Here is a 26,631-nt window from a genome sequence, read left to right on the forward strand (position 1 = left end):
TTGTGATAGCAGCCGTTTGCACCCTGCTTGCTTAGTAGGCAAGGTAGGGATGCCGGAGCACAGAGCAAATGGCAGAAATCCCCTGGGAGATGTGCACAGGACCAGTGGCCAAGCTCAGCTCTGCCCCATCCGTGCCCACCTCCCTGCTCACAGTGAGGGCACCGCCACGGGGGCTGCGTCTTGTTACAGCTGTGCCCATCTCATCCCTTAGCCAGCGTGAGCATGTCTTGATTTATTCACTCATTCCTGGGTGAACTGCAGATCCCTGCCCTGATTCCTGGATAGGTACCTCTCTCCAGTTGGTGCCCGTGGCTGCTTTCAGCCCCAGGTATGCCCTGGGATCACCTCCAGCATGACCACTTCCTAGGCAGTGGTGTCAACTGGGAGCCACAGGGAGTTTTGGCTGGCGCTGCGATGCTCCTCCCATACTGATGAGACCATTTCCATAGCAACTACAGGATTTTTCAAAGGGGAGATAGGGAAAAGATGTGTTTGGGTTTGTTTATTTAAAAAAAAAAAAAAAAAAAGCGTAAAAACAACCCAGCTGCAAACTGCCCTGGGCAGAAGCTGTTGGTCAGAGGGTGGGATGTGGGGTGCCCCTCACATGGGATGGGTTCCCTGGCTTGATGGTTGCTTCGGTCCTTGTGGCCAAGCAGCTGTGATGCCCTCGCAGCTCCGAATGTGGTATCTGTGGTTAGGTGGTGGCTTGGGGTCCAGCAGTGGGGTTTAGGGCAGTTTGCTGGCCACCGGGCAAGCCTGAAGGTGGCCTGGGGATGGTGGGAGAGGACACAATGATGGATGGCCTCAGTGGCATCAGGCACCATGAGATCCAGCCGTGTTCCCCCTGCAGCAGAGCGGGGGGAGCACAACAGCAGCCCTTCTCCACCCCACTGCAGTACCCACAGAGGGAAAAGGAGCTGATGTGCAGGAGGGCTGCCCCGCCAGCTGCTGTCCCAGTGAGCCCCAGCCTGGCACATGGCACAGGCTCTCGGCCCCAGCTGCTGCAGGCTGCGAGTGAGCCAGCCTGTTCCTGGGGCCGGAGGCACACAGGGTCCTCATTCTTCATGCAGAGGGGAATTCTCTTCGCTGCTGACCCTACAGGCTTGTGGGATTCGCTCCAAGGTTGGGCTGGTGCTGGGACCTCCAGGTCCTGCAGAGGGGCAGAAGCAAAGGTGGAGTGAATCTGGAGGGGAAAAAAAAAACACAACACTTACAAGGACGTCTGATGATCTACTTAGAAATTGCTCCATGACTCTAACCAGTACCAAAAAGAAAGGTATCCCACTGAATGCACCATAAACACCAGTGGAGCAGTGCTGTCAGAATTTGCTGCCTCTGCACTTACTGCTGGGTGTGACCTCTGGGTTCCTCAGTGCTCCTGCAGGTTCTTGTGCCTGCCTGTGTAATGCCAGCCTCTAGGAATACTCCAGGAGTAGGAACCTCACCAAGGAGCACTGAAGTATTGTGTACTTGTGTCTCGTGGCAGGAGCTCGGCCCCAGTGGCTGGTTTGAATGCTCTCTGGCCACTGGAGAGCCCTGGCTGGGTGCATGCCGGTCTCCCCCCAGGTGCTGAGCGAGCAGGCTTTTTGCAGTTCAGTTGTGCCTTTATCTGGAGGAACAGCAGCCTGAGCTGATGTACGAGATGGAAACTGTTCCCAGACTTACTAGGTCTACTCAGACACAACAGCCCAGTTAGTATCTCTGCCTGTCAGTGTCTTCTCATGTAATGTGTTCCCCAAGCCCTTTTTTCACATTTACATGAACAAAGTGGAGCACAGGGAGAGAAACTTTTAAAGTGTCTGCTCCCTCCCTGCTCTCCTTGGTTCCCCACCCTGTCTCCTCCTGCCCGTGTCATGTTTATAGGCGTGTTGGCTCGCTTCTCCTGTTAAGAGCCGGTCGTGTTCCCACTAAATACCTGCTATCTCCTCCAGCCCTGCCACCCTATTGCAAAGCGTGCATCCCCTGCTCCTGAGTAATGCTCCTACTCGTCCACCTCTGCTGGCAGGTGTGTCCCTCATAGGAAATGTATGCAGGAAAAAAAAAAAAAAAAGGGAGATTTTATTTTCCCTGCTAGGGCTGCAGGAATCAGAGTGTTATCCTGATGAAAGCTGCTGCCAGCCTGTGGGTTTGGAGGCTCAGCATCCGAGAGAGGACCCTGGCAGGTCCCTCACAGCCCCAAGCTGCTGTGCTCGTCCCGAGCCGAGCGGCTGGGAGCCTGGCCCCCGGCCAGCCCAGCTGGGCATTGCTGCCCGCTCGCTCGAGCTTCGTAAACATCGGGGCAGCCAAACTGCTGGAGGATCAAAGTTCAGGCTCCTTGGGAAAACAAACGCTTCGTGGGAGCAGGACGCCAGCCCGGGACAGATTGGCCGTGCCCCCACCGCGCGGGGCCGGCAGCTTGCCTGGTGCTGGGGCTGTGGGAAAGCCCTGGGAGCCAGGCTGCAGGGGAGGATGTGGTGGGATGGGGGTGCTGAGAGGGGAGGGAGGGTGCTGGGTTTGGCCCCCGAGCAGCAGTCAGAAGCACACAGACCTTCCCGTGCCTGCAGTTTGCATCTCCAAAATTTGCTTCCCACACCAAGATGCGGGCAGAGGAGCGGGGGGAAGTGTCCGCTGCGCAGCCCAAAGGCTTGCAGCTAAATTTACCCAGGGCTCGGGATGGAGCTGACGTGGCTGTAAAAGTTCCCAGATTTAGACTCCCGGGAGGCTGTGCCTTCAGAAAACGTGCTTGCAGGTCTGTGTGGGTGCACGGCCGAGGGCAGAGCTGGGGGCAGCGATGGGTCTGGTTGGAGGATTGCAGTCCCATCCCCAGCTCTCGTGTCTGCTTTCACTGGGCTCTTGCTCCTACATCCTTGTTTTTCAACCAGTCCATGGGAGACTTTATTTTCTCCCTTTTCTCCATCTTTTTTACCTGTCTTCAGGCACAGCATGAAGCGTAACCTGGGCATGTGGCTGGCAGTGCTCCCCTTTGGGCCGAGCTAATGAGGTCTAATGGAGGTGTAGTCCTAAAGCTGGGGAAAAAACAAAACAAAAAAGAAAGATGCTTGGTGCCATTACTTGCACCAAGAGTTCCTCCTGCCAAGCTGAACGCAGCAATCCCATACCCATGGTCCATCCCTTCATCATGCTAATGTGTATAGGCACCGTGCTCCGCAGGGGAGGTGTGCAGCTGCTTCTGGAAAGAGTTTGGCAGTTCTGTCTCATTACATGAATTCTTGTGTACACACATCTATATGTGTATATTATATACTTTAATTTCTGAACAGCCACGGACCTGTTCGGAGGTGGGAGTGTGAGGAAGTCTGACCCTGTTTGAAGTTACAGAGAGGGTTTAATAAGGCTGAATATGATTACTGCAGCTGATTTTGACCAGGGTGCTGCTTCCTCTATAAAATGCTGTTTGATCTTTAAAGACCACAAAATGCTGCATGCTGCTAGGTATCGCTGCCTATGAAATCCTATGGATAAAAGCATCCCTTCCTTTGACCTGGCAGGCACGTGGGGAGCCAGCTGCTGCCTAAAAGGGGATTTTTTTTGGTTTTCTGCACCCCATAAAGTAAAGGCTGCTTTCTTGTCTTGGGACTGGTGCTCAGCGCAAAACTCCCAGGGGAACTGTCTTTTCCCCCTTGGGTTGCCCTCTCCTCCCAGGCGGTTGCACAGTTGTTTCTTGTGCACTGTCCTGCCTGAGAATAATAAAATAAATGTATTTTGGAGGGAAAATCATCATTTTTGAATCTGTCAATTGGAGGAGAAGGAGAGACAGCTACAGCTGATGCTGCAGGCAGGGGGTGAGCTCTTGTTTGCACTGGGCAGATGCCTCATCCTGAGGTTGTTGTGTTCCTGTATTTATGTGCACATCAGTGGGAATGAGCCCATCTTGTGCTCTCTGCCTTCTGGTGGTGTCCAAGACCATGCAAGGGTTGGATATGGATAGGCAATAAATAAAAAAGAGGTAGGGAGAGGGCCTGCAGGAGGTGCTGAGCCATGAGCCCACGCTGCGTACAGGGGATCAGGACACCATCCCCTCCCTGCTCTGCATGCAGGTGATGCTGCAGCCCTGGATGTGTTCCTGAAGCCTTTCCACCATTGGTCATCCCTGATAAATGAGGTTTCTTCAACTCTGTGGGGATTTGGGACACCTCAGATCTTGTTTGAGCTGTAGCTGGGATGTAATGATGATGGGAATTAAGGAGGATATCTGATGATGGCCATTGCCCTGCTGCCTGCAGTACTTCTTCGGCTCTACTGCCCCCCTTGCACCTATTTCTTCCTTCCTGAAAGCAAGTGGCTGGGCATAACTCTACCTGTGCTGAAAAACCTTGGCTTTAGCATGTGATAATGGGGACGTACTGCTTCCCGTGTCCTGCAGCAATCTGTCCACATTGGGTCCGGGCAGCCTGCTGTCCTCCGGTAACACTGAAACATTGTCCCTGGAAGGGGTCCTGTCTGCGCCATAAGTCACTAGCCAGAGCTGGTGCTGGATGTGGAGGCTGTCTGGGGATAAGCTGGAGGCGTGTGGAGATCATAGGGAAGTTGCTGAATGCACAAACACGGGGCTTTGGAGTGAGAATTTAGGGCTTTTCCTTTTGCCTAGACTTTCTGGAAGAGCCCAGGTTGGGTTATTGGGTTGGATGCCCAACCTGATGATGGCTGGACCTACAGGAGGGTAACCAGGAGCATCCTCCACAGCACCCACGTACCTCTGCGCGGCCCTGGAAAGAGGAACAGAGCTGGTGCAGAGGGAGCTGTGTCTCAGTGCTGTGTTTTATGATCGTTACCTTGACGAATCATAATTACACTGTGGGGTTACGCTAATAATTATTTCTACAAAGCTGGATTTGCTTGCGTCTCTCTCCTTCCCCCCTTTCTCTCGCTGACCTCAAATTATCCTTAATGATGCCAAGTTGTCTGCTGCTGTGTGACTTCTCTGTGCGCTTTTGGGAAGGGGAAGCCCACGCTTTAAATGGGGAAAATATTGCCTTCATAAGTCTTTATTCAGCTGCACTTGTCTTTAATGCTCAGTTACCAATTCAATTTTATAACTTCCATATTGAGAGAATCAAGTCCTTCATGCCTCTGGTTATTAAATGCATGTGATAAGCGCCTTATGATGCTGTGAAAGATGGCTGATTTCTTTATGGCTTCCTCAACCCCGTGGGTAAAAGGGGCCAGAAACTCCTGCCGTTGTGTGCTCTGCCGCGGGGCATGGGACCTGTGCCAGGTTGGTGGCACTGGTGGCGGGGGTTTCCCAGCCTCCGGGGCTTCCCATCGACTTCTGCAGCACCTCTGCCTGGAGCAGGCAGGGCTTAGTGGTCAAAGGTGTTAATAGAGGGTTTCTCTTTATGAATTTGATGGCGGGGGAAAATATTTGCATGGCTTGGCACTGGCGTGCCATGTGGTTTGTTTATAATGCTACGCATATCAGGTAATGGAAAACTAATTCTTCTGTCGGCATCACGAGGTATAATGTGCCTGGATGACAAACCAATTTTCCTGTGGCCCTAGCAGAGAGGAGTCAAACGCTCTGCTTGCCTTTCCAACAGCAGTGTGTGTTTCTCAGAGTCTGCCTGCTTGCTGGATTGTGATCCCACGTTCGCTGCCCAGCATCCCAACACGAGATGTGGCATTTGTGCAGCGTGGCTCAATCCCCTCATCTGCTTTGGCTGTGAGTGGAGCTGATGGCATCCTGACGAAAAGTCATCATTCCTCAATCTGGGCTTGATATAGATTTGGGCAGCGTGTGTGTACACACGCTATATAATACTCGGTGCTTATCGAGTGCCTTTTTTAGCTATTGACCGCAGCGCTTGAAAAGCTGAGAGAGATTAGATAAATATTATCCTTGTCGTATGAGGAGAGTGAAGGGAGGCCAGCGACATTAAGTAGCCTTGAGCTAATCACTTGGCAAATTGGCGTAAGCTGCTCCTTTTCACCTCTGCCTCACGCATATGGGACAAAATGAGCCTGGTTGCATTTAAATCCCTGTGGATGATGTTTTCACTTCCCTCGTCGCGTTGGCCCTGAGCTGGAAGAGGAGCACGTGGGGCTGTGCAGGCTTGCTGCATGGTGACACCAGCCCCTGCTGTCAAACACCTCTGGGGGAGTGGTGGGAACTGCTGTTCTGTTCCCATGGGGATGCTGTGCATCGAGCATTGGTCTGACATCGGTGCTCTGCGAGGCTTTCATCGGGCATTAAAGGCTGTTCTTACACGGAGGCTGAGATACAAGGCAGGGTAGGCGTCCTAACGCCAGCTTGTGTCAGGCTAGCTCTGCATCTGGTGACTGATTGCCTAGGCAAAGAGCTGACTTTGTGATGAGAGGTTAATGTGATGCTGCGTTATGCCAGGAATGGGTTGTTACTATTTTTTTTAATTATTTTTATTTTTGGAGAAGGCACAGTGCAGCTCACCTGTTGTAGGTGAAGAGCTGGGTAAAGAAGAAAAGGTGGGGGGACACGTTGCAAGAGGAGATAAGTGCTGAGGTTCCTTGGGGATGATGTTAGCTTCTGCTTTCATGAGGACACCAGCACAAAAGGCAAGAGCAGGCTCGTGGGCTTTGCTGCTGGCTCAGAACTGGGGCTGTGGGGGCACAAAGCGGGCGAGGACGGCCAAGGGGAAATGCTGCAAAACCAAGAGCCTGTAATGCCAAGTGGGATGAAGGCACATGGAGACTTAAACAGGCTGGTGAAGAAAACAGCGCTGCTTTCCCTTACAGCCCGGTGCTTATTGCATAGGTCACCCAGAGTAAGTGCCTGTCGTGTGCCGGGTCTGAAACCAAAAGCAAAACATCCTCGCCACCAGGACTGTCTGAGCAATATATCTGCATCATTTCTGGGACCTGAGTCAGTATCTCTTCAAGGCACTTGAGACAATTTGCCTTGCACTTCACTGCTCAGTACAGACGTGCTGCCTTAGGAGAGCTGACCTTGTGTAATTTATAAGTGATAGCTGGGTGGGTCTGGCTTTTGCTTGTAGAGGAAGGAGGAGTAAATGCCAGGAAAAGAAAAAAAAAGCTGCTTAAGCAAGGACTATTTTGACATAAGACAAAATGGATCTAAGATGCTTGCGAGTCTATTTTGGTAAGAAATGAGCAGAGCAGGGAAGTTGTGGTGCAGCATTTCAGGATGAGTTGGGAAGGCAAAAATTCAGCTACTACTGAACAGGACTTTGTTTGGTCTGTGAAAGGCAGTGCAAGGAGACCTGGGCTTGGCCAGGACCCACCAAACAGACATGAGGAATGAGAAGGAAGCGAGCACTTAAAATGAGCAGCCCTTTCACTCCCCTTTCAAGAAAATGAGCACTGTCATCTTCGTCAGTGATGTATTCCACATGGTCTCGATAATAAGGCTGGGAATTGTCTAGGTGGATGTGTATATGGCGAGCAGTTCAGGATTTGGGGAGTAGGGTATTGTTCATGAAGCTATTGCATCTCGCAGAAGAGCAGCTTACCTTAGTAATAACCGGGGAATGTCACGGGGATGTGTGTTTAGAGGAGCCTGCAGGGAGGAGGGAGTAACCCTCTGCCTGTAATTCATACCTCCAAGACTGACTGTGGAGAGCAGGGTAGGGCTGGGAGTTGATACATCTGTTTTTTTGGCCTGAACCTTGCACACGTGTTCCTGCCAGGTTAATGAACTGAGGCAGAGGAGAAGGGAAGGTCTCTGGTTTGGCCAGCAATTGGGAGGACATGATCTTTCTAGGGCACGCAAAAACCCTGGAAGGAAAAGAGGAGGAACTTGTTGAGAGGCTGAAGGACATGAAGAGGGACTTATGTCTTAGGAGAGGAGTTTCTTTAGTTGTTTTGCTTTTCTGTGCAACAGCTGCCAATTTTGCAATCACAGCTTGACTCCTTGAACTTTCAGAATAAGATGCATTTTTGTGTATTTTTTAAAGTGGATTCAGGCAAATCCAACCAGCACAAAGTTACGCTCCTTGCTCAGAAACAAAAAGGAACCAAAGAAAATGTTTTTTCAGGTGCATCTTCGGGGGGCCTGAGAACCAAAACTGGTTTGTCACTTCTAGGAGCTAGGAAGTGACTCCTGCTAAGTTCAAAAAACAGATAAAAAAGGAGAAGAGCTGTTTCTGGGGGCCCTTATGAAGGGAAGTGTCTGTGTAGCTAAAAGGACTCAAAGTCCCTTGTTGACCTGTGCACCTAATTCACTATGATGTTATTGCCCTTTATTGTGCTGTAGGTTAAGCAGCTGCTGTGTTGTGGGACTATCCTGTATGTAAGTGTGTGTGCATTTATTTCCATGGTTGCTTCTTTCATCTCTGTGTTGTGTGTATGTTAAACAACACATCGAGGGGTGTATCTGGCTCGTGAAGCTCACAGGCTGATTTTGGGAGGCTGGAGCAAAAATCGTGGAGGTGTTTTAAACCTGGTGTAATGTCACTTCTGTAGGGGTTAACTGCCTGGGGAGCAGTGGCCATTCTGTCCCATGGGGGATAACACCAGTTTATGGCTCTCTTTTCCCACTCCATAGTTATTGTGCTCCATTTTGTGGACAGAAAGAGATTTAATTTTGAGTCTGGAGTTGGCCAAGATGTTGGTGCTTCTGTCAGATTTACAGCTTTGTCAATATCCCCACAACCTGAATGTTGAGTCCCCAGAAAATTCTGCCTGTGCACGTCACTGGGCACAGGCTCAGGTCTCGTCCTACCTCTTCTAAAATCGTGTATGTGGCTTTGAGTGTCAGGTCAAAAATAACCCTGCCTTTTTTTAGCAAACACAATCAATAAAACAAGAGCCAAGCTGGCTGCTGCCTCCTCCCCAGCTGTGGTTGCTCCATAGCTCCTGGCTCGGGGCTGCTCCATCCCTGCCCAAAGGTCAGCGCTTGGATGCTGGAGCTCCAGCGTGCCCCAGTGGTAAACCCACGTCCTCCCCTTCCTGCCACTCTTCTTTTTCCTTGGAGGACACTCTCGTTTGGGTTGGAGAAACACTTTCAACCTGTGTGTGTAGCCTTGCCCAATGTGGCCAGGATATTTTGTGGCAAGTCCCCAGCAACCCAGACCTGCAACCTCGTGCCCCAGGACCTGAAATTGCAGAGCTGCCCTCTCTCTGGAGACTTTCAGTGAGCTGTCGAGTGACTTGAGTGATGCCTCCCAGTCTGTGCTTTGTTCTGCAAGAGCTTGCAAGGGCCTTTGGCAGGGAACATGAAACGGCTGTGATAATGTCCTGTTTCTCATTCTGTCTGGGACACAGGCGATCTGAGCTGGTGCACAGGTCACTGAGGATGAACCGTAACTTATGCTGTCACGCAGCAGCCAGCTGGGAGTTTGTGCTGTGTCCTTATGCTAATTGTTCTGGAGATGCAGACAGCCATGGACCATGTGGAAAGCAGAGGTGACTCTTGTGGGTCTCTGCTTTCCTTGGATGGTGACAGCAGAGGAGGAATATGCTCAGAATTTAGGTTTAGTCCAGACTTTTATTTATTTATTTTTCTTTAGCTGGGTATTATTTGGGGTATGGCTCAAATCGGTCTAGATACTGCTGTTTGTTCCTGTGCAAACACGTTTTTCAAGACATAATGAGTGCTGGAGGAGGAACATGTGGCCTCTGTGACTGCTCCAGAAGTGGCTGAAAGTCCCAGTTCCACTTAGTCACCCTCTGGACCACTGTATGTGATCCTGTAACCACAGGCGATGGCTCTCAGTGCATCAGCCCCTCTCCGTCACTTGGAAATGTTTCTCCTCTTTACCTCTACCTGCTCCGCAGAAAGACTTTCTTGAAAATGTGTTTTCTGGTGTCTGAGTTTGGTCTGGGACAAAGCCTCAGCTGGCCTGGCTGATGAAAACCAAGCTTCTTCCCCACCCTGCAGCACTGTGGCTTATTAGCAGGGCCCGTGGCCATGCTGCAGCCATGCTCCTGTTCCCCTGATAACAGGGACCCCATTCTCTGGGGCTGCTGCTCTGTCACCTTTCCCCCAGCTCTAATACTTACTGAGTAATGATCCCTCAGTGACAGATCTATTTCTGTTTTCATTCTCCATAACATACCTGCCACAGCACCCCGGGCAATGGAGGAATTTATAATAAAGGCATGGTTTCCAAACTGACTCTGGTGCTCTCCTGCCAGCAGCACTTCCAGCCAGCAAAGACCAGGAGCCTCCTTGTCCACCCCAGTGACATAATGGATAAATAGGAGTGTTTTTCCTTTTTTTACCTTTTTTTTTTTTTTTTTTTTTTTTTTTTTTTTTTTTTTTTTTTTTTTTTGAGAGAGAGAGGTTTTTGTTTACTTTGACTAGTGTTGCATGAGCCACTTGGCTGTGGCATTATTTCACTGATGTGCACAGAGAGGGGCGATGACTCTGCCAGGGATGTGCAGGGGATTGTTTGCACCTCCTATGCTCGAAATTCTGGGTAAAACCATGTTATTTTTTTTTTTTTTTTTCCACCCAAAGTGCTGGGAAAACAGAATAAAAGCAGAATGAGAAAACTGCTTATTTTGGCAGCATGATGCATACCACATATGTCTGGGGATATGGATGCTGAAGCCAGAGTGTGTCCAAGCCCCAGACCTTCTGTAAGTTAAAGGTTTTGGCTGAAGCAAGGTGGGAAGAGGTGTGGGGCACAGTGCTGTGCTGCCCTGCCTGGGTAGGGAGATGCTCTGATATGCCCTGGCTGAGCTTTTCCTCCTCTTTCACAGACACATAGAGAACTGGAAGAACTTGCAGACGCTGAACGCCGTAGACATGGAGCTGTACACGGGACTCCAGAGGCTGTGAGTATGGTTTGCATGTTGGGGAGGAGAGCTGTGCTGCACAGCCCCTCATTTCCTAAGCAAACAGCTCCAGCCAGGAGCTGCAGCTTCCCTCCATCTCTGCACTGTGGTGTTTGGAGCCTGCTTAAGCTGCTGGCTCTGTGGTGTTTTTGCTGTGAGACTTCACAAAATGGAGATGAAGTGATTTTTTTTGGTCCTTGCTGGATCTGTGAGAAGGAAGATTGCTAGCTCCTGACAGCTCTGTCAACACACATCAGCCCTGACCTCCCTTCTCCTCCGCTGTTCTGGTGCTGGGCTTGTGCATTGTTCTGAGTCATTTCAGTCCCACAATGTGAATTTCCAGCTGTCTCCACCGATCCTTCAATGCTGGGCTGTTGGTTCCCATTTTGTATGGATGTGGTCACGGTGGGGCTGCACAATAAGGGAATGGTGTCTCCCTGCACAGCCCCCCGGTGTCGAGAGAGCCTCTTCTTGCCCATCACGGGTGGGGAAACTGAGGTCTGTGAGACAGCAGTGGTTTGCTAGGTGCTTGGGAAGCCTGGGTATCCCCTTGTCTCTTAAATCCCCCTCCTGGAGCTGGGAGCACCATGGGCTCCATTGGGTGCTGCTCCCTTGGGACGCACGGTGCTGCTCCGGATTAATCATGGGGTGCTAATAGGTTTTGTTGGAAGCTTATGTCCAGGGTGCCCACATGCAGGAGGAAAGGTGTTTATTTGTCAGCACTCAGTAACTGTACCTCATTAATCCATACACTTAACACACACCTTGCAGGCAGGCTGCCTGCTGCTCTCCTCTCACCTAAGAACCCCAAAACCAGCCACAATATTTTTGTCTGCAGTAGGTATTTGATAAATCCTGGTTCCTCAGAACAGGATGGGAAGAGGATCCCCCTCTGATGTCCACAACTCCTGAGCACTACGCTCACCTCTTCCTCCTGGGCTCCACGCAGAGGGGTTTTCCCTGGGGCTGGGTTTGCTGGGGGGGGGAGCAGGCAGTGCTGTTGGTGGAGACTGGGAGCAGTGGGAGGTGCTGGGGGCTGCCCCAGCTTGTACTGGTGGAGCAGGGGGAAGGGAGTTGCCCAGCAGATGCTCAGTTATGTGGCCACCATGTCAGACAAAACTGCAAAGCCCAATTTCCTCTGCACTTGGCTGGGATGAGATGTGTGTCCCCAGAGGGCTCCCAGCACTGGGGCACTGCCTCTGGCACTCACAGCGTGAGGCTTCAGAGCAGGCTTCAGCCTCGATTCCATTGCTGCTCTCTCAAATCTCTTTCCAGGACAATCAGGAACTCAGGACTACGAAATATCCAGCCCCGGGCCTTTGCGAAGAACCCTCACCTGCGCTACATGTGAGTGTGCTCTGCTCCCGTCCCTGTCCCCATCCCTGCTGCTCCTGCAGCGAGGCTGTGGCCACAACACCCCAAAGCAGCTGGAGGGGACAGGGCTGGGAGGTAGCCTTTACATTGCCAACTCTGCCCCTAATTATTGGGTTTGTAAGCTGGCATCTGCCATGAGCATGGGATGGGGAGGTTTTGTGCCAAAGGGCAGGAGCAGTGTTTTTGTGGGGTGTTGCACAAGTGCCCAGCTCCTGGGGCACTGTTAGCCATCAGGTACGGTGTCCCAGGGAATTTGCTCAAGTTTGAAGCCCAAAGGCACTGATTTCTTCTCTGGTCATATATTTGCTTTTCCGAAGGTGATAAACAGACCCTGGATTTTGGGCAAGCATGGATGGTGCTTCCTGGGCTTAAAATACCTTGTCAAAGCAACCCTGTCCGAGATCAACCACTTCTTGGCTCTGATAAAGATTTTAAAAAAGAAAAGAAAAAAGTGGGGTGAAAAAGGGTTGGTGAGAAGCCCACAGCCTTGGGCGTGAGCTGATGGGCTGGATGAAGAGCATCTAAAAAGCATCTCCCTGCTTTTTAGAAACAGACATTAGTGGGGAAAAAATGGCAGCGTGTGGCTGCATGGGGTCACCAGCATGGGGTGTTACTGGTCAGGGGAGGTGGACACGACCTGCAGGGCCGGGTATGTTTGTCTTTTTGATGTCTGCTTGGAGGTGAAGTAAACCCCCCAAGCTTTTTTTTTTTTTTTTTTTTTTTTTTTTTTTTTTTTTGAAAAGCAGTTACAGTTGCTAAGTGACGGTAAAGTACTTGCTAAATAGGAGATCTGCAGTACCAAAGGGCACGAATGGTTAAGGGCATTGCAAACAAACATGGGGCCATTTTGAGTTTAAAAAGTGCATATTTCGTTATAATAAAACCTCCTTGACGCGGAACGCTGGGATTTTCCCCATTTCCATGCTTTATTATTTTGATTGCGGCATTTGTTTTGCATTTTCTGTTGATGTTTGTTACTGGGAAACGTTCTCTCTAAAATACATCTCGCAATTGATTTTTGGGGGATAGTTTGTCAATTGTGCTGTTGCTGTTTATGCATATAACAGACAAAAATGAATAACATTTGATTCCTGATGAAATTAGTTTGGTTATCATAGGAGATTAGAAAGATGTACATTCGTTTGGAGTCTGAACGTGTTGTTAAGTGTGTGCACATGCAACTGTTGCTGTTCTTTCAGCAAACGTTTGTTTTCGTCTTTTGATATTACTTTTGAGATGGGGGAAAAAAAAAAGAAACATATCCATCTTGTGTCAGGAGCTGAGGTTGGTATGTTGTGATGAAATATGTGTTTGTTTACTGCTCGAGCCGCGTAAGATTGATCATGTTCTTAACATCTTTCTTTCCTTGCCTTTTGAAGCTCGAGGCAAGTAAGTGCATTATTGGGTTGGTGCTTGCCAGTGGGTTTTGATGCTGGTGCTGGCACTCGACAACGTGGTCCTGGTGTGTGAATATTTGCAAAGTGGCTGCTCCTGGTGGCGGGTGCTCAGTCTCTGGGGGTGGAGACCTGGGTCTTGCAGGGATTTTGGCTCCCTCGAGCCCTTTGGGGCATGGTGCTGGCTTCCTTTTCCTGGGGCTCTCCAACCCTGAGTCTATGGTGCCACCTGGGGCCCCCTGTGTGCCCATGGGACCATGCAAGCACATTGGGGCACCTCCTCGGCTGCCCTCCAGCTGCTGCTCAGCTTGGTGTCAGCTCGCTGAGGTCCTGGTGTTCTCTGCAACCACTGCACGCAGGTGCCAGGGATAAAAGGATTAATGGAAATGTCACCCTGCTGTATGTCTCAGGCTGCTTTAACTGGTGCAGTAGCTGAGAGGATCGAGGGATGCTGTTCCAGTCCCCTTATGGGGTGGTTGTCTGCTGGTGGCGGTGCTGGATGGGTTGTGGGATGCTGGGCTTGAGGCTCGTGGGGTTACTGCTGTGAGTGTTTGGAGGGGTGCAGGCGGAGTTGAGCCTATAGACTCCAAACGTGTCCAACAAACAACACAGAGGCTTTACTGTCAAAGTGGACCAGCACTGGGCTGGACCTTGTGGGGTGCTGCAAGCTGGGTCTGAACCACAGCAGGCATTTTTCCACACGAAGCTTTTGTACAAATGACAAGGACTCAGTAGCTGTTTCCCCCTATCCTTCCCCATCCTAGGTTGAATCCCAGGCTCCTGCTGAAGTGACTTTTTTTCCCAGTGCCTCTCATCAAGGCTTCCTCCCCTCAGATGGGCCAGATCTCTCTGCCTTCTCCCAGCAGCTTCTATTTCTGGTCCTTCCTCAGTGCACGCACTTGTCTTCAGACCCCAGCTGTGCAATCACAAGCAGATCACTTATCCCTGCTGTAATTGCAGAAGCTCGGGTTTGTGGGGGTTTAAAATAATGGTTCTGGATGAGGTTCAGTGTGTGTGTTTGTTTATTCCCCCTTCCCCATTGCAAAGTCAGGGGGGACCAGTGGAAAAACCATGAAGGGGTTTTCAGCATTCATCTGCCTAAGTGGTAGATTTCCACGTGCTCCCGAGTGCAGGCTGGTAGGGTTGTTCCTGACCTTTAAGGTTTGAAATCAGCTGTACAGATATAAGATGTAAGCTGAACAAATCGAATTGGTAGAGGAGCCAGAATTGGTGACAGGGAGCCAGAGGTGTATACACAGAAATAGCTTTGGATCCTTTTCCTTGAATGAGCAGCGCTAAGGCTTCACGGCTTGTCCAAACATTAGTGCTGTGAAACCGATCACTGTTAGACACAATTAATCCAAAATATAGCTGGGTTTTAATGTGGATTTACCTCTTCTGCTGGCACTTGGGCTGAGGCCATTGATTTCTTCTAGAACAAGCACTGCTTGGATGTTAAATGGGGTGGATGCGGATCTAATGTAAACTGAAGGTCATCCAGTTTACATCTGGATTTTTTTTTTTTTCTGGGCTAAGTTGCATTGACAGGTTCCTGTTCCTATTTCTATGTAGCTTTGACAGTCTTTTGGCTAATATGGGAAGGGTCCTGGGGAACGCCATGCACTGGATGTGAGGACCTGCAGGTCTAGGTTGTGGAAAACCAAGTCCTCGTAGCCCAGATCAGCGTAAATTAGTGATAGTAGGCTGTGCAGAAGAGCGTAGGAGGTATTTAGTGATGACAGAAAGCCTCAGTCTTTGGCTTGAGATGTACAGGGAGGCTTTAGGATGATATAGTTCCTAAATTTGAGACATAAACAATCTAAATGCATACTTACTATGTCACTATATGCAGCACAGCTCATTAAGGAAAAAGTCCTACATACTCTTACTCTGCCTGTCCTCCTAGTAAGTAACACTGGAACAGTTTGGCCAATTTAATTCAACTTGTTTGCAGTGTCTGAGTGTCCCTGTGCCGGGAAAGAGGTCCTGAAGAGGCTGATCCCTTCTGAATGCTTTCCTGGGCAGCAGCACGCGAGGCCAGCCAGCCAGGAGGCACGGGCTTGTGTTTGCAGAGGGTAATTGTGTGCACCTTATTTATTTATTGTGGAGTAAAGAAAACAAATTAAGGCTGTGTAATTATAGAGACAGGCACACTTTTAAATAAAGCTTAAGTAGTCAGATTCTATTTAGGAAATTAATAATTGCCATTTCTGCTTGCATTTAGAAGCCCTTCTTAAGCTATCTTTGGAGGTTTATACATGCTCTAAATTGGTTTGTGGGCTGGCCAAGACACAGCTTCTGTCAAAGAGCACTCAGTGCTGCCTGCCAGAGCATGATGGCATTGAGGACAGAGCTTTCTCCTCCGGTCTTCACCCAAGCATCTTAAAAATGGAGTCCTCGAGTACAGCCAGAGTGGGCTTCGGGAGTATTTTGTGCAGGCTGCACTTGTTTTTGGAGTATCATGTGGTTAGATGGCCCTCTGATCTCCAGAAGTTTTCATCTGTGTCATACTGCTAGTGGTGTGTATGTGTGTATATTTATATATATATTTTTTTTTCCTTTGACAACCCTCTGCTGCTTTGAGGGTGGAGTTGGCCTTGGTGTCATGGCTGGGCTCCTGCAGCTGTGCAGCATCACATGGACCTGGTGCCCTGGTGGGAGAAGTAGTCTGGGGCTTTGACACAGGACTTCCCAGGGGTGTTCATGGTTTTAGGCTTTGAGAAAGAAACTGAGCTCTGTCCCCTGAAAATTGAGGTGGCTGAGGCGGCTCAGGGTTGGCAGGTTTCTCTGTATGTTCTTCAGTGCTGTTTTGGGACAGCACTTGAAGCCTTCCAGCAGCTGAGGCCCGCCTGCTTGCGAGGGCTGCAGGCAACAGATTTGCAAGGCTGGCAAGGTTCACCTTCCTAGCTCTGTGCGTCTGGGAGCTCGATCGAGATCTTACACTAAATAAAGAAATAAACAAAATATCAGACTTTGAATCATTGCAAGTATAGCACCGTTCCCTCTCAGTCATGGCTTGAGGGTCGTTTTCCGTGCTTTGTGTTTAATGATCTATTGCCTGCCTCTAAAAGAGCCACTCGTGGATAGGAGGCAGAGTTAAATTCTCTCTTTTTTACTCTCCTCCTGTAAACAACTCCACACCCTTGGCTGCTTGCAATCCATCGCTTGGTTCTGGATGTACGATTACCCTTTCTCTGTCTTCCTGATGACTTCTCCATGTTCTGTCCTTTCATCACTACGCTGCTCTCGTATTCATCTTGGCAGTCTCCTCCTAATCCAAACTGTCATGTGTTAATTGTTTATGATTTCCTTTCTGTACTCTTGAGCTACTGCAGTCTAACAAGGCCTGCGTATCAGCTGGGGCACAGTAAATGACTATATGTGAGCTCTTAGCTCTCTGGGAGTATGAAGTAAAATGTGTTTAACTAAACCAGCTCCTTGATAATTTATTGTGTTATATTTTGCGTTTACAGAGGACTAAATAGGAAACATTTTTTTTTTTCCCCATGACTGTAGGCAAAAAAAAAAAAAAAGTAATATGAGAAAAAATTAAATAGCCTTTCACTTCTGTTAGCTGAATGTTCCTTCGTTATTCCTTACCAAGCAGACAGTCTGGTTACCATCTGATTCCAACTTGCACTCTAAAGATGTTACTGCCCGAATGCCTTCCTGGAGCAAGCCTCCGTGCTGTGATTTACTTGGAGGTGTTTTCCCCCATGTCTCTCTAGTTCTTCTATAAAATGATGGGCTCACTTATAGTGCAGTCACTAAAATAAACAGCAGCGTCTCCTCTGCTTCCATAAACTTTCCTGTCTGACTCCCTGCCTGCTCTGTACCCTGGATGAGCTCAGAGCTATGCTAATTGCCAGCGGTGGGTTTGATGGCGTGTTTATTCCCAGCTGTTACCGCAGGTGACTGATAAGCAGGTAACTGCAGCTCCTCATTTTCCTGCAGCAGCAGAGGCAGGTTCTGCGTTATATCAGGCATTCTATGCAAGGCCAGAGGAGAGCCCAGGTCCCTGCAGGACTGTGGCTTTCCTTCAGGCTGGGTTGAAATCGTTTGACCTGTGTTCGGAGGGCTGGGTATAGGATTTCTGACTGCAGGCTGCTTCAGTGAGCTGTGGACGAGGTTTATTGCATTATAATAGGAGGTGGAACAGTGAGTTTGTGTACTATACACTCTAATGGGACCTGAGAAAGAAACTTTCTAACTCAAGTACTGCGCATCCTTGGGTAGGATTTATCCTGCCTTGATTCTCCACCTGGAATAACAACATTTGCTTCCTCTACTTTTATTCAATCTGTTTGCAAGCCTAACACCTGGTATGCTTTCTAGTGATATCCAGCCTTGAATTGTGGGATGTGTTTGCAATGTAAGATGAGTTATAGTAATGCTATCACAAATATTTGTTGCCTGCTCAGATTCTTATGTTGTGCCCATCGCTCTAGTACCTGGGCTCTCAGGATATTGCTCTGGCTTTGGCTCTCCTTCCTTCCTTTGAGATGTTGAAATGTTGTTTCTAGTTGTGTTGTGTGGCGGTGGCATTTATTTCCCTTTCTGAAGATTGACCAGTTGTCTTCTGGCAGATGTGTGAAAGGGGAAACTGCATTTCTGGAATGTTTCTGTTTTACCTTTCTTCCCTTTAAAAAGGCTGCAGATGATGTTGGGGATGTTCTGAAAGAGGTTGCCCAGATGTTTCTTGTTATGGGGATTTTCTCTGGTCTCTTTACAAGCCTTATTTCAGGTTTGGGGCAAAGTATTTCAGGATGGGGTAAAAAGTGAACTCTAAATGTACATTTTTTGGGGGGAGGTGCTCATTCTCTGTCACATAGTCCTTGTTGTGCAACAATAGCCTGACACGTCTTGTTGTGAGCTTCCCTTCAAAGAGATGCCAAAAATTCCTCTTGGGTGCAATCCTGAGGCAGAGATGTAGTTGTTGTAGTTAAACCTCACCCCATCTCTTTTGATCTCTCAGAAGAGAAAACCAGCTGCACAGAATGAGCTGATCCCAGGTGACTTGGGAGTGACAATGACCAGATTTTGTTCCTGGGGTCCCTGCAGAATGGAGGTGCTCAAGAAACCTCCTCTGGCTGTTCCTTTTGCTTTCTCCCCAAATGCTGGGGCTCAGCTGATTAGATGTGGTATAAGATATGTCTTATTTGCCTGGGCCAATGTAAGAGTTACTGCACAGGGAGGAGGACTTTCTCCAGATAGGACCCGAGGGCATGGGAAGCTGCTGGGAGAAGGAGAGAACAGTCACAGCAGGATGAGTGAAAGCTGCATGACCACACAAATGATCTCACCTGGGATTTCTCTTTCCATGATACTGGTTTCCTAACAGGCTGATTGCAGGGATGACTTTCCATTTTTGATGTACAGGCAATAAGCACCAGGGCAGAAAAATAGAAACATTCAAATCATATGTTATTTGAGCAATAAGACACGACAGGGCATGAATGATGGGACATTAATTCATGATGGTGTGTGACTAGGCAAGAATTTAAATGTCATAAGTTAGGCAGTCGTGTGTTTTATTGGAATTATAAAACTTTATTAGAAAAACGTAGGGAGGGGGGAAGTTTCCCACCAGCCCCCCCCCCCTCCTTGTATTGGTGAAGGAATGAGCTGTGAATTATTGGGTGCGAGAGGCTGGGATGTTGATGAGGCCGCCTGTAGGAGCGCGAGGTCTGTCTTCCCCAGGAGCTGGGGGTGACTGGAGAATGGAAGCTGGGGGGGACAGATCTGACCCTTGGGTTGAACAGGGAGTGTGTTGGATATCCTCTGCTGTGTGGGGAGCCATGAGGCCATGTACCTGCACGGCCTCCCCGGGCAGCGTGCTCCGTGTGGCCTTGCTTCAGCACCACGGACAGGGCCAGCCTCGCCGCCCTCCGCTCCTCCAGCCTCCATCCCCGGCCTCCTGCCTTCCTACCCTGATCCTCCTGCTCATGGCTGAGCCTTGCTGCTTCAAGCCTCCAGCCCGTGTCTGGGCTTTTCTGCCTCTAACCGGGCCTTTCTGCCTCCCACCCTCCAGGTTTTCAGGCCTCCCAGCTTCAGCCTCCTGGCTTCCCTGCCTCCCACTCAGCCCCAACCTGGCGCATGGCCTCTCTGCCTCCTCTTCCTTTCCCTCGCATCCCCTCCCTCCCTTTCCGGCCCCAGGGCAGCGAGGGGAACAGTGGCAATGTAAAACAACCCGGTGTGAGTCCACCGAGGAGAGCCCAGCCTGGGTCCTTCACCAGCGCCACCCTTATCCTTCTGTCCCTCCCTCATGTGAAGCGAGGCTGCCGAGACGCCTGCTTGACAGATGCAATATAAACTTTCTGAACTGCAGTGGCTCCTGGCACCGGCGTTGTTCTGCAGCAGGAGTGGAATCATCCTGCAGCACCGCTACCCGGCAGCTGGCTGGGGCTGAGCTCACCCAGCCTCGCTGCAGCTCACAGGGCTTGGTTAAATGTTTGTTTTATCCAGTTGTGCCTGTTGATAATTGTGGGCAATTTGCTATCGCAGAATAATGAAGGAATGCCTGCTGCAGTCTGAAGCACTCTGTGCTTCGTGGTGATTATGTTTTTCATTTAAAAATACTGACAGTGACCAACATTTGTAGATAAAGGGTGGAGGAAAGGTATTTCTCTTTAAGTACAAGATGTGTTGAGAAGAACGTGAAAGATATTCTAGTGCGTTTTTTTTTTTTTTGACAGAGCTAATTGCCAAGGACAAAACATGTTTCTGCTTTTGGCACGGCTGAGTGAGCACTGTAATAAGCAGGGGCTGGCTGCCTTTAGCCACCAACAGCCCCCTGCTGCCCTTTGCTAGGTGTGCCTGGAGCCGCGACAAGGTGCATCACACCAAGGCTCAGGTGTAGCTGTCGGCAAGTCTCCGCTCAGCGCAATTCTCCCCTGTGTGTGCGCTCAGCAACTGCAAAAAAAGAGCATTTCTACCCCAAAACGCTACGTCCGTGCTCAGGTGTGCTCTCAGGCACCTGCTCCCCATGGATCCCCGGGGGGAAGCAGCAGCCTGGAGTGAGGCAGCTCTCTGCTCGGCGCTGTCTGTCTGCTAGGCTGAGGGTTTGGCTGATGGGGTGCAGCGAGAGCGTCTCAGCCTCACCTCCTGCTGCGACCAGGAGCCTCTGCACGGCACGGGGAGAGGCAGCTGCCAGATCTGCTGGCAGACAGCGTGGTCCCTGTGGAGGAGCGTGGTCCCCTTGGAGGATCGTAGTCCCCAGCCCTGCACCCTGTCCTCCCCCCATGAGCACAGCCCCGTTTCCCCAGCTCTGCGCCCTCGCAGAGTGCAGCCTCTGCTCCCAGGAGATGGGAGGACACGGGCACCTCGCCGCCCCCAGCAGGGAGGTGGGTGAATGCCGGGGGCTAATGGCAGCTCTCTTTTCATTAGCTGCTGTAAACACGGCTCTTTGGCAGCCGCCGCCTTTCCCGAGCCCAGGAAGACCATTTTTCCTTTTATCTATAATTTAGTGAAGTGTCAAGCCGCAGAAGTTTGAACGGTAATAAGCAGCAAAGGAAACTTATTTATTTGCTGTGAAGGTGGGTTTCGTTCCAAGGCTGTGGATTTTTTTTTCATGCTTCCCTTGCAAGAAATGTTGGCTGCTTGTGCAAAATCTTTGCAGGGTATTCGTGAGGCCTTCCCCGGGCAGCTCACTGCTGTGCCTCCTGCACAGCAGGCTTTGGGCCTCTCCAGCCCTTTTTCCATGCTGGATCCATGTGGCCAAGGGGTGAGGTATGGAAAAATGATGGAAAAAGGGGTCTGGAGAGAAGAGGGGGGTTTAATGGGAGAGGAAAATATGCCTGTATCAGTTCTATAGGAAGTAAATATAAAGGAGAAATGGGTTTGCTAGGAAATACTTGGGAAATGTGCTTGCAAATTAACCAGAACCTTCCTCTTCCCCTTCAGCCTGGCTTTGGAGGCAATATTAGAATCTTCCTAATTATTTTTCTTGGACAAGTTTTGCGATCCTGATGATATTAATTATTCTTAAAGGTCAACAGCTCTCACTTGAATCCCCTTCTGTTCTATCATGTAATCAGTTAATTAATTGGAAACCATTTAGCGGTGTCTGCCGAGAGCTTAGCCCGCCTTATGCCCTGTTGTTTTGCTGTTGCTGGGAGATATAGGTGTGTGATTGTATTAATTTTTGTACCCCTTCCTTTCTTCAGAGGACCTGAAGGGCCCTCGCTGCTGTCCCAGCCCCTCTCTGGGAAATGCCCGTTAAGGGTTTTCCATCCTGTGCAGTCTCAGCGCAGCGGGGTGGTTTTTCTCTCCTGCAGCCGTCTGGTTTGCTCTGGGCCTGCTGGAAACTTGTGAGTAGGAGGCATTCCCCCGTCGCTTGCTGTTTCTGTCTTGAAGAAACAGGCAACGTGAAGCAAGCAGGCAGGATAAACCCAGCCCCTTGCTGGAGCTGTTGGCTGGCAACCCTTTTTTCTCAATCAGTACGAATCTCCAATATTATTTCTGTGTGTCAAAGCAGGAGAGAAACCCACTGTAGAGTTATGTTCCAGGCCTAGGAGGACTATAGGCTGGGAGAAAAGAAGCAGGGTGGGGTCAGAGCATCCCTGAGGATATCTCGGTGGCAGGAGGACAGCCAGGGGGAAGGGTTGTTGCCTGTTGCATGCTAATTTTCTTTTCCTTGAGCGGGAGCCTGGCAGGTTTTGTGGCTGCTGCTGGACTCTGCCCTGCGGGGAAGCTGGCAGGCAGAGGGAAAGCGACTGCAGGGCTGACCTAGCTTTTAACCTTTCCTCGAGTCCTGGGAGAGCCCAGATGTCTGCGGAGAAGAGCAAGTGTAAACAGCACACAACAAATGTAGTTGGGAGGGCTGGATCCCTGCATCTGATCCGCCTCAGAGCATGGGGATGTTATTACCCACATCTGGTGGCTGCTCCCATCTGCATCGCGCGCTGAACCAAAACCGTGCGCAACAACGAGCTCCGAGGGATGGTGCCTCCAAACAAAGCTGAATGCAGCTGGGACATCCCTCTGACGAGATGACTTGGAGGGTGTGGAGGCATCACAGGGTCAGGGATGGCCTTTAAAGTGCTTAGTCTGGGCTGGAGGCAGCAGCAGGAGAGGGCTGGCAGCGCTGGCAGGGGTGGTGAGAGGCGAGGCAGATGTGCCGCGGAGCTGCGGCGGAGGCGTGGTGCCGCACGCCCTCGCCCTGCTCTGCTACTTCTGCTTTTTAATGCTATTGTTTAAAGAACAATGCAGAGGAGCAGCCCCTCTCCACCTCCTTCGATCCTGTTTCAGTGATGTTCGGGGTTTGCAAATCACGGACTTGTAAGCAGGAGGCGGGGAGGGACACGGGCTTGGGGTGGCAGGGTTTCTCCTTGCCTCCGTGACGAGGGTCTTCCACTCTCCTCTGACGCAGGAGGCTTTGAGCTTGGGAGACTGTTGCAAATTCTGGCTCTAGTCTTAGAATGAGATGTAATTTGGGGTGAATGAGATGATGTGATGGGATGCACCATGTGAGTTCAGGTGCCTCATGGAGTGTGGCACAGTGCCGTGGACTTCAGCAAGGAGGGAGTTGTGGTGTCTGAGCTCCCAAGGGAAGATTGAGCCTTGGAAGCTTTTTTACTCCTCTGTGTCTGGAGCCTGGGCAGTTCCTGCCCTGCCTATCCCCACTTTCTGGGTGTGCTTGGCATCGTCTGGCACTTCCACAGGCGCTGCCTCAGGTGTGTCCTGCTGGGGCTTGGCACTCAGCTGTCAGAGATCTCAATTAAGCCCAATGTCTGTAGAGCCTGATTTGTGGTGAGACCATACTTCCACTGCTTCTGGGACTTGCTGGGGTAATTTTAGCACATTCATTAAGAAAGGACAGTTTGTTTTTTTTTCCTTAATGAACAAAGCTGCTTACTACGCAGGGAAGGGAGGGAGAGTGATGGAGAGGGCAGGAGGGGCATGTGGCACTGCTTTTAGAGGTCACCGGAGTCGTCTGTCAGAGATGAGTAAGCCCCAGAAAGACTCCAGTGTTTTGCTGTTTCAAACCCAGCTTCAGTGCCTTACTTGCTGCAGAGATGAAGCCTGGATGTAGCTACCCCTATACCTCCAGCTGCCAGCCTTGTCCTCTCCTGCAGCCACCAGTACTGAGCCAAATCCCCAGTGAGCTGTGAGATGACGGGAAGCACCCGCTGTGCTGGATAGGGTGTCCAGGGCACGGGAGGGACCAAAGCAGTCAGGTGCGGTGCCACTGGCACATCCCGTGCTGAGGAGGGCAGCTGAGGGGGTACTTTTCACCTCGAATGTGTGCCAGGCTGTTGCTTGAGTTCCTCCAACCCCAGCTGCTCCACGCAGTGAATCCTGCAATCAGGACTTCCAGAGCAGCACCGTGTTATTAAAATACGTGGAAGACTTGTCCCATGCAGGAGAAAATGTGTCAGGTTGAAAATAAGGGCGAGTGGAGGAGGGACAGGCGAGGAGAGTCCCTCCCCAGCAGCGTTTCTGCCACTGCGTCGGGCTGAACCATATAATATAGCTTACAGTTTAATTACAGGGGCTCTTGCTTGTTGGTGTCATTAATGAGGCATCCGGCTTAATTTAGCTGAATAAAAATGGCTTTAATAGTGGGAACTCTTTTGGCAGCTGGGTAATTGAGGGAAAAGAAGAACACGCTGCTTCCACTTTCAGGAAAGTCCCCTCACTCCGGGCTGCGTGGGTCCAGGTCCCTCTTTCATGTCCCTCCCTGCAGCTTCGAGACCTCCTCGGGAGGCAAAAAGCCCCCTGGCAGCTCTTTCTACACAGGCTGCCCTGGGGAAAGCAGTGTCTTGTGAGTGATGGAGAACACGTCCCACGGCAAAGCAGCAGCTTGACGGCGTTACGGGAGTGCTGATGGCAGCTCCGTCCCGAGGCACGCTCGTGCTTGCCGCCTTGAAATACGTGGGGAAGGCGTTTTGCTCCTCTCCCCCTGCGTCTCCTCGGCTCGTGATGTGCCAGATTTTATTACAGGTGGAGCTGATGCACAGCCTGTTAGAAAGGTTGTCTGGCACGCTCTGCTCCACGACTGCTTCCACTTCCCTGCAACTGCCAAATTTTAATTGCTCAGGCTGAAGTTTTCTGTGTTGGGTGTCTGCTCCTGGCTGAAGGCATTTTTTTTTTTTTTTAATGATTCCTTTCAAGTTTCAAATAAAATCTGTTCAGGTGGTAGATGGGGGAAATGGGCTGCTTGGCTCAAGCCAGAAAACACTGGTGATGTTTCTGTCCCAGCACCTGCATCCCTCCTGTGGAGGGGGGAACAATGCTCATCAAGGAGCAGGCATTGCAGGAAAGACTTAATTTTGCTCTTCCCATACAAGTGTGCCAAAACTGAATTGAATTAAAAATAAAGGAAAAGAAATCCCTCTGGTATTGCTTGGAGACTTCTACAGTGTTCCCAGGTAACTTGCCTGAGTTTCATGTGACACCCACACTTTCCAGCCTTGTGGCACCCAAATTTATTTCTCTAGGGTCTCACGTAGGATCTCTTGATCCATTTGGAGGGAGAAGTTTGGTAGAGGATTTTTGGGGGGAGATGTGGGGGGCAGCTCTTATTGGGACACTGGGGATGGAATGGGAGGATGTGGAGGGTGGGAAGATCATAAGAGATTTGGGCGTGGATGAGGAGTTTGGGGATGAGGAGTGTTTGGGGGTGGCTGGAGAGTGAAGAGTGGAAGGTGGTGGTCTCAGGTCACTGGAAATGGTGGGGACATGGAAGTGATAATGGATTTCTGGCCTCCCAAGCAGTGTGAGCAGCTGGAGGTGGGAGAGGGCTAGTCCTTGATGGGGAAGGTCTTGCTCTTCCCCAATCCTCCTCTCCTATGCCTTACAAACACTGGGAAGCTTGGTGTGCATGGCTGGGGTTAGAGCACGGTGGGAACCTTGCGAGTGCCGAAGAGGAGTTACAAAATGCCAGAGCTTCGTTCACCCGCGGAGCTGTAATTTAATCTCCTCGTGTGCATGTACTGCGATACCGTCTCTAATTACATAATCACACGCTATTTTCCCCAGGAAACCTGCCCCATCCGGCGCAGGGGATGGATCTATTCTGGGGAGAGATCGGGGCCATGCAGGGAGGTTTTTCTGCAGCAGCTCCGTGTCTGTGCAGTCGGTGGATGGACCCTTTGCACCTGCACACCCGGTCCTGGCATTCCTGACCTTTCCAGTGTTTGCCTTTGCAACCTAAACGATGCATTTCTGTCTCCACATTGATACCAGGGGCCATTTTATGAGGGCCTTGCTGACATTTTAAGGTGTCTGGTGTGTCTGTTGGGTGACGAACGCGCTCCTCCCTGCCTGTGTCCTGCCTGCCCTGACATGGAGCTGCTGGCGTATCCCTCCTGACCTGTCCTGCAGTCAGATCAGGCAGTGCCAGCCCTGCCAGAGCAGGAGCAGACGTCTGCATGAAGAGGCTCCTCCACTGCCCCTAAACCCTCGCTGTGGGTTGTGGCTTTTTGGGGCAGGTGGGCGCTAGGAGCGGGTTTGCAGAGAGCAGAGGAGAGAAGCGGAGCGCATCTGCCTGGCAAAGCTGCCTGCATTAGTGAGGGCGCTTCCTTTCTCCATCTCTCTGTGCCCTAAATTGTAATAACATGATCATGCTATTTTTGATTCCCTTATTTGCGTGGAAAGCCTGTTGTTTTTTCTCTTCTCTTTCAGAATCCAATTTTCTCTTGACATTTCTGCCTAATGTAGCAAAACATGACCTTTGAGAAAGGACATTCTAGCAAGACTCACTCCCTCCTCTGCATCTCTGCCTCTCTCCCACATCTTGCTGTCTCTCCTGCATCCCCTTTACGCTTCTTTCTTCTCCCTGTGTAGGGGGAGGGAGTTTACTGTCTCACTTTTCTCTAGAAGCGAGCTGCTCCTTCCCCTCCTACTTTTCATCTGTCTTTGCAAACTTCCCAGGTGCCGAGTGCTCCGGGGTGGATAAAGGAGGGAGTTTTGTGACTTTTTTTTTTTTAGTTTTTCTTCTGCTTAACATCACTTGCTATTTTTTGCTGCCTTCCTAAACTTTGTTGGCGGCTGGAAGCAATTTGTCTAAAGCCTTAGGAATGGTGGGATCTCAGTCATGTGAAGCAAGGAACCTGTGGTTTTCGGCGCTTTACGCAGCAGGGTAGTCTGATGCGAGGCAGAGCCAGAATTTAATGATGCAGCACCGTGCTCTCGGGGTGCTTGGGCT

The 26,631-nt window shown here is 50.4% G+C and overlaps 1 protein-coding gene across 3 annotated transcripts in view; it reads left to right on the plus strand.

The window, feature by feature from the left end:
- NTRK3 (neurotrophic receptor tyrosine kinase 3) overlaps positions 1–26,631 on the plus strand; it is a gene marked incomplete at its 5' end in the record, with an annotated part of 191,957 nt that overhangs the window by 16,019 nt on the left and 149,307 nt on the right. For all 3 annotated transcript variants that reach the window (XM_082768804.1, XM_082768805.1, XM_082768806.1), the window contains 2 exons: positions 10,639–10,713; positions 11,989–12,060. In XM_082768804.1, the coding sequence (XP_082624930.1) occupies positions 10,685–10,713; positions 11,989–12,060 (101 nt within the window). The remainder of the gene's footprint in view (positions 1–10,638; positions 10,714–11,988; positions 12,061–26,631) is intronic.

Source organism: Aythya marila, assembly GCF_965140915.1.
Source record: "Aythya marila genome assembly, chromosome: 11".
NCBI lineage: Eukaryota > Metazoa > Chordata > Aves > Anseriformes > Anatidae > Aythya > Aythya marila.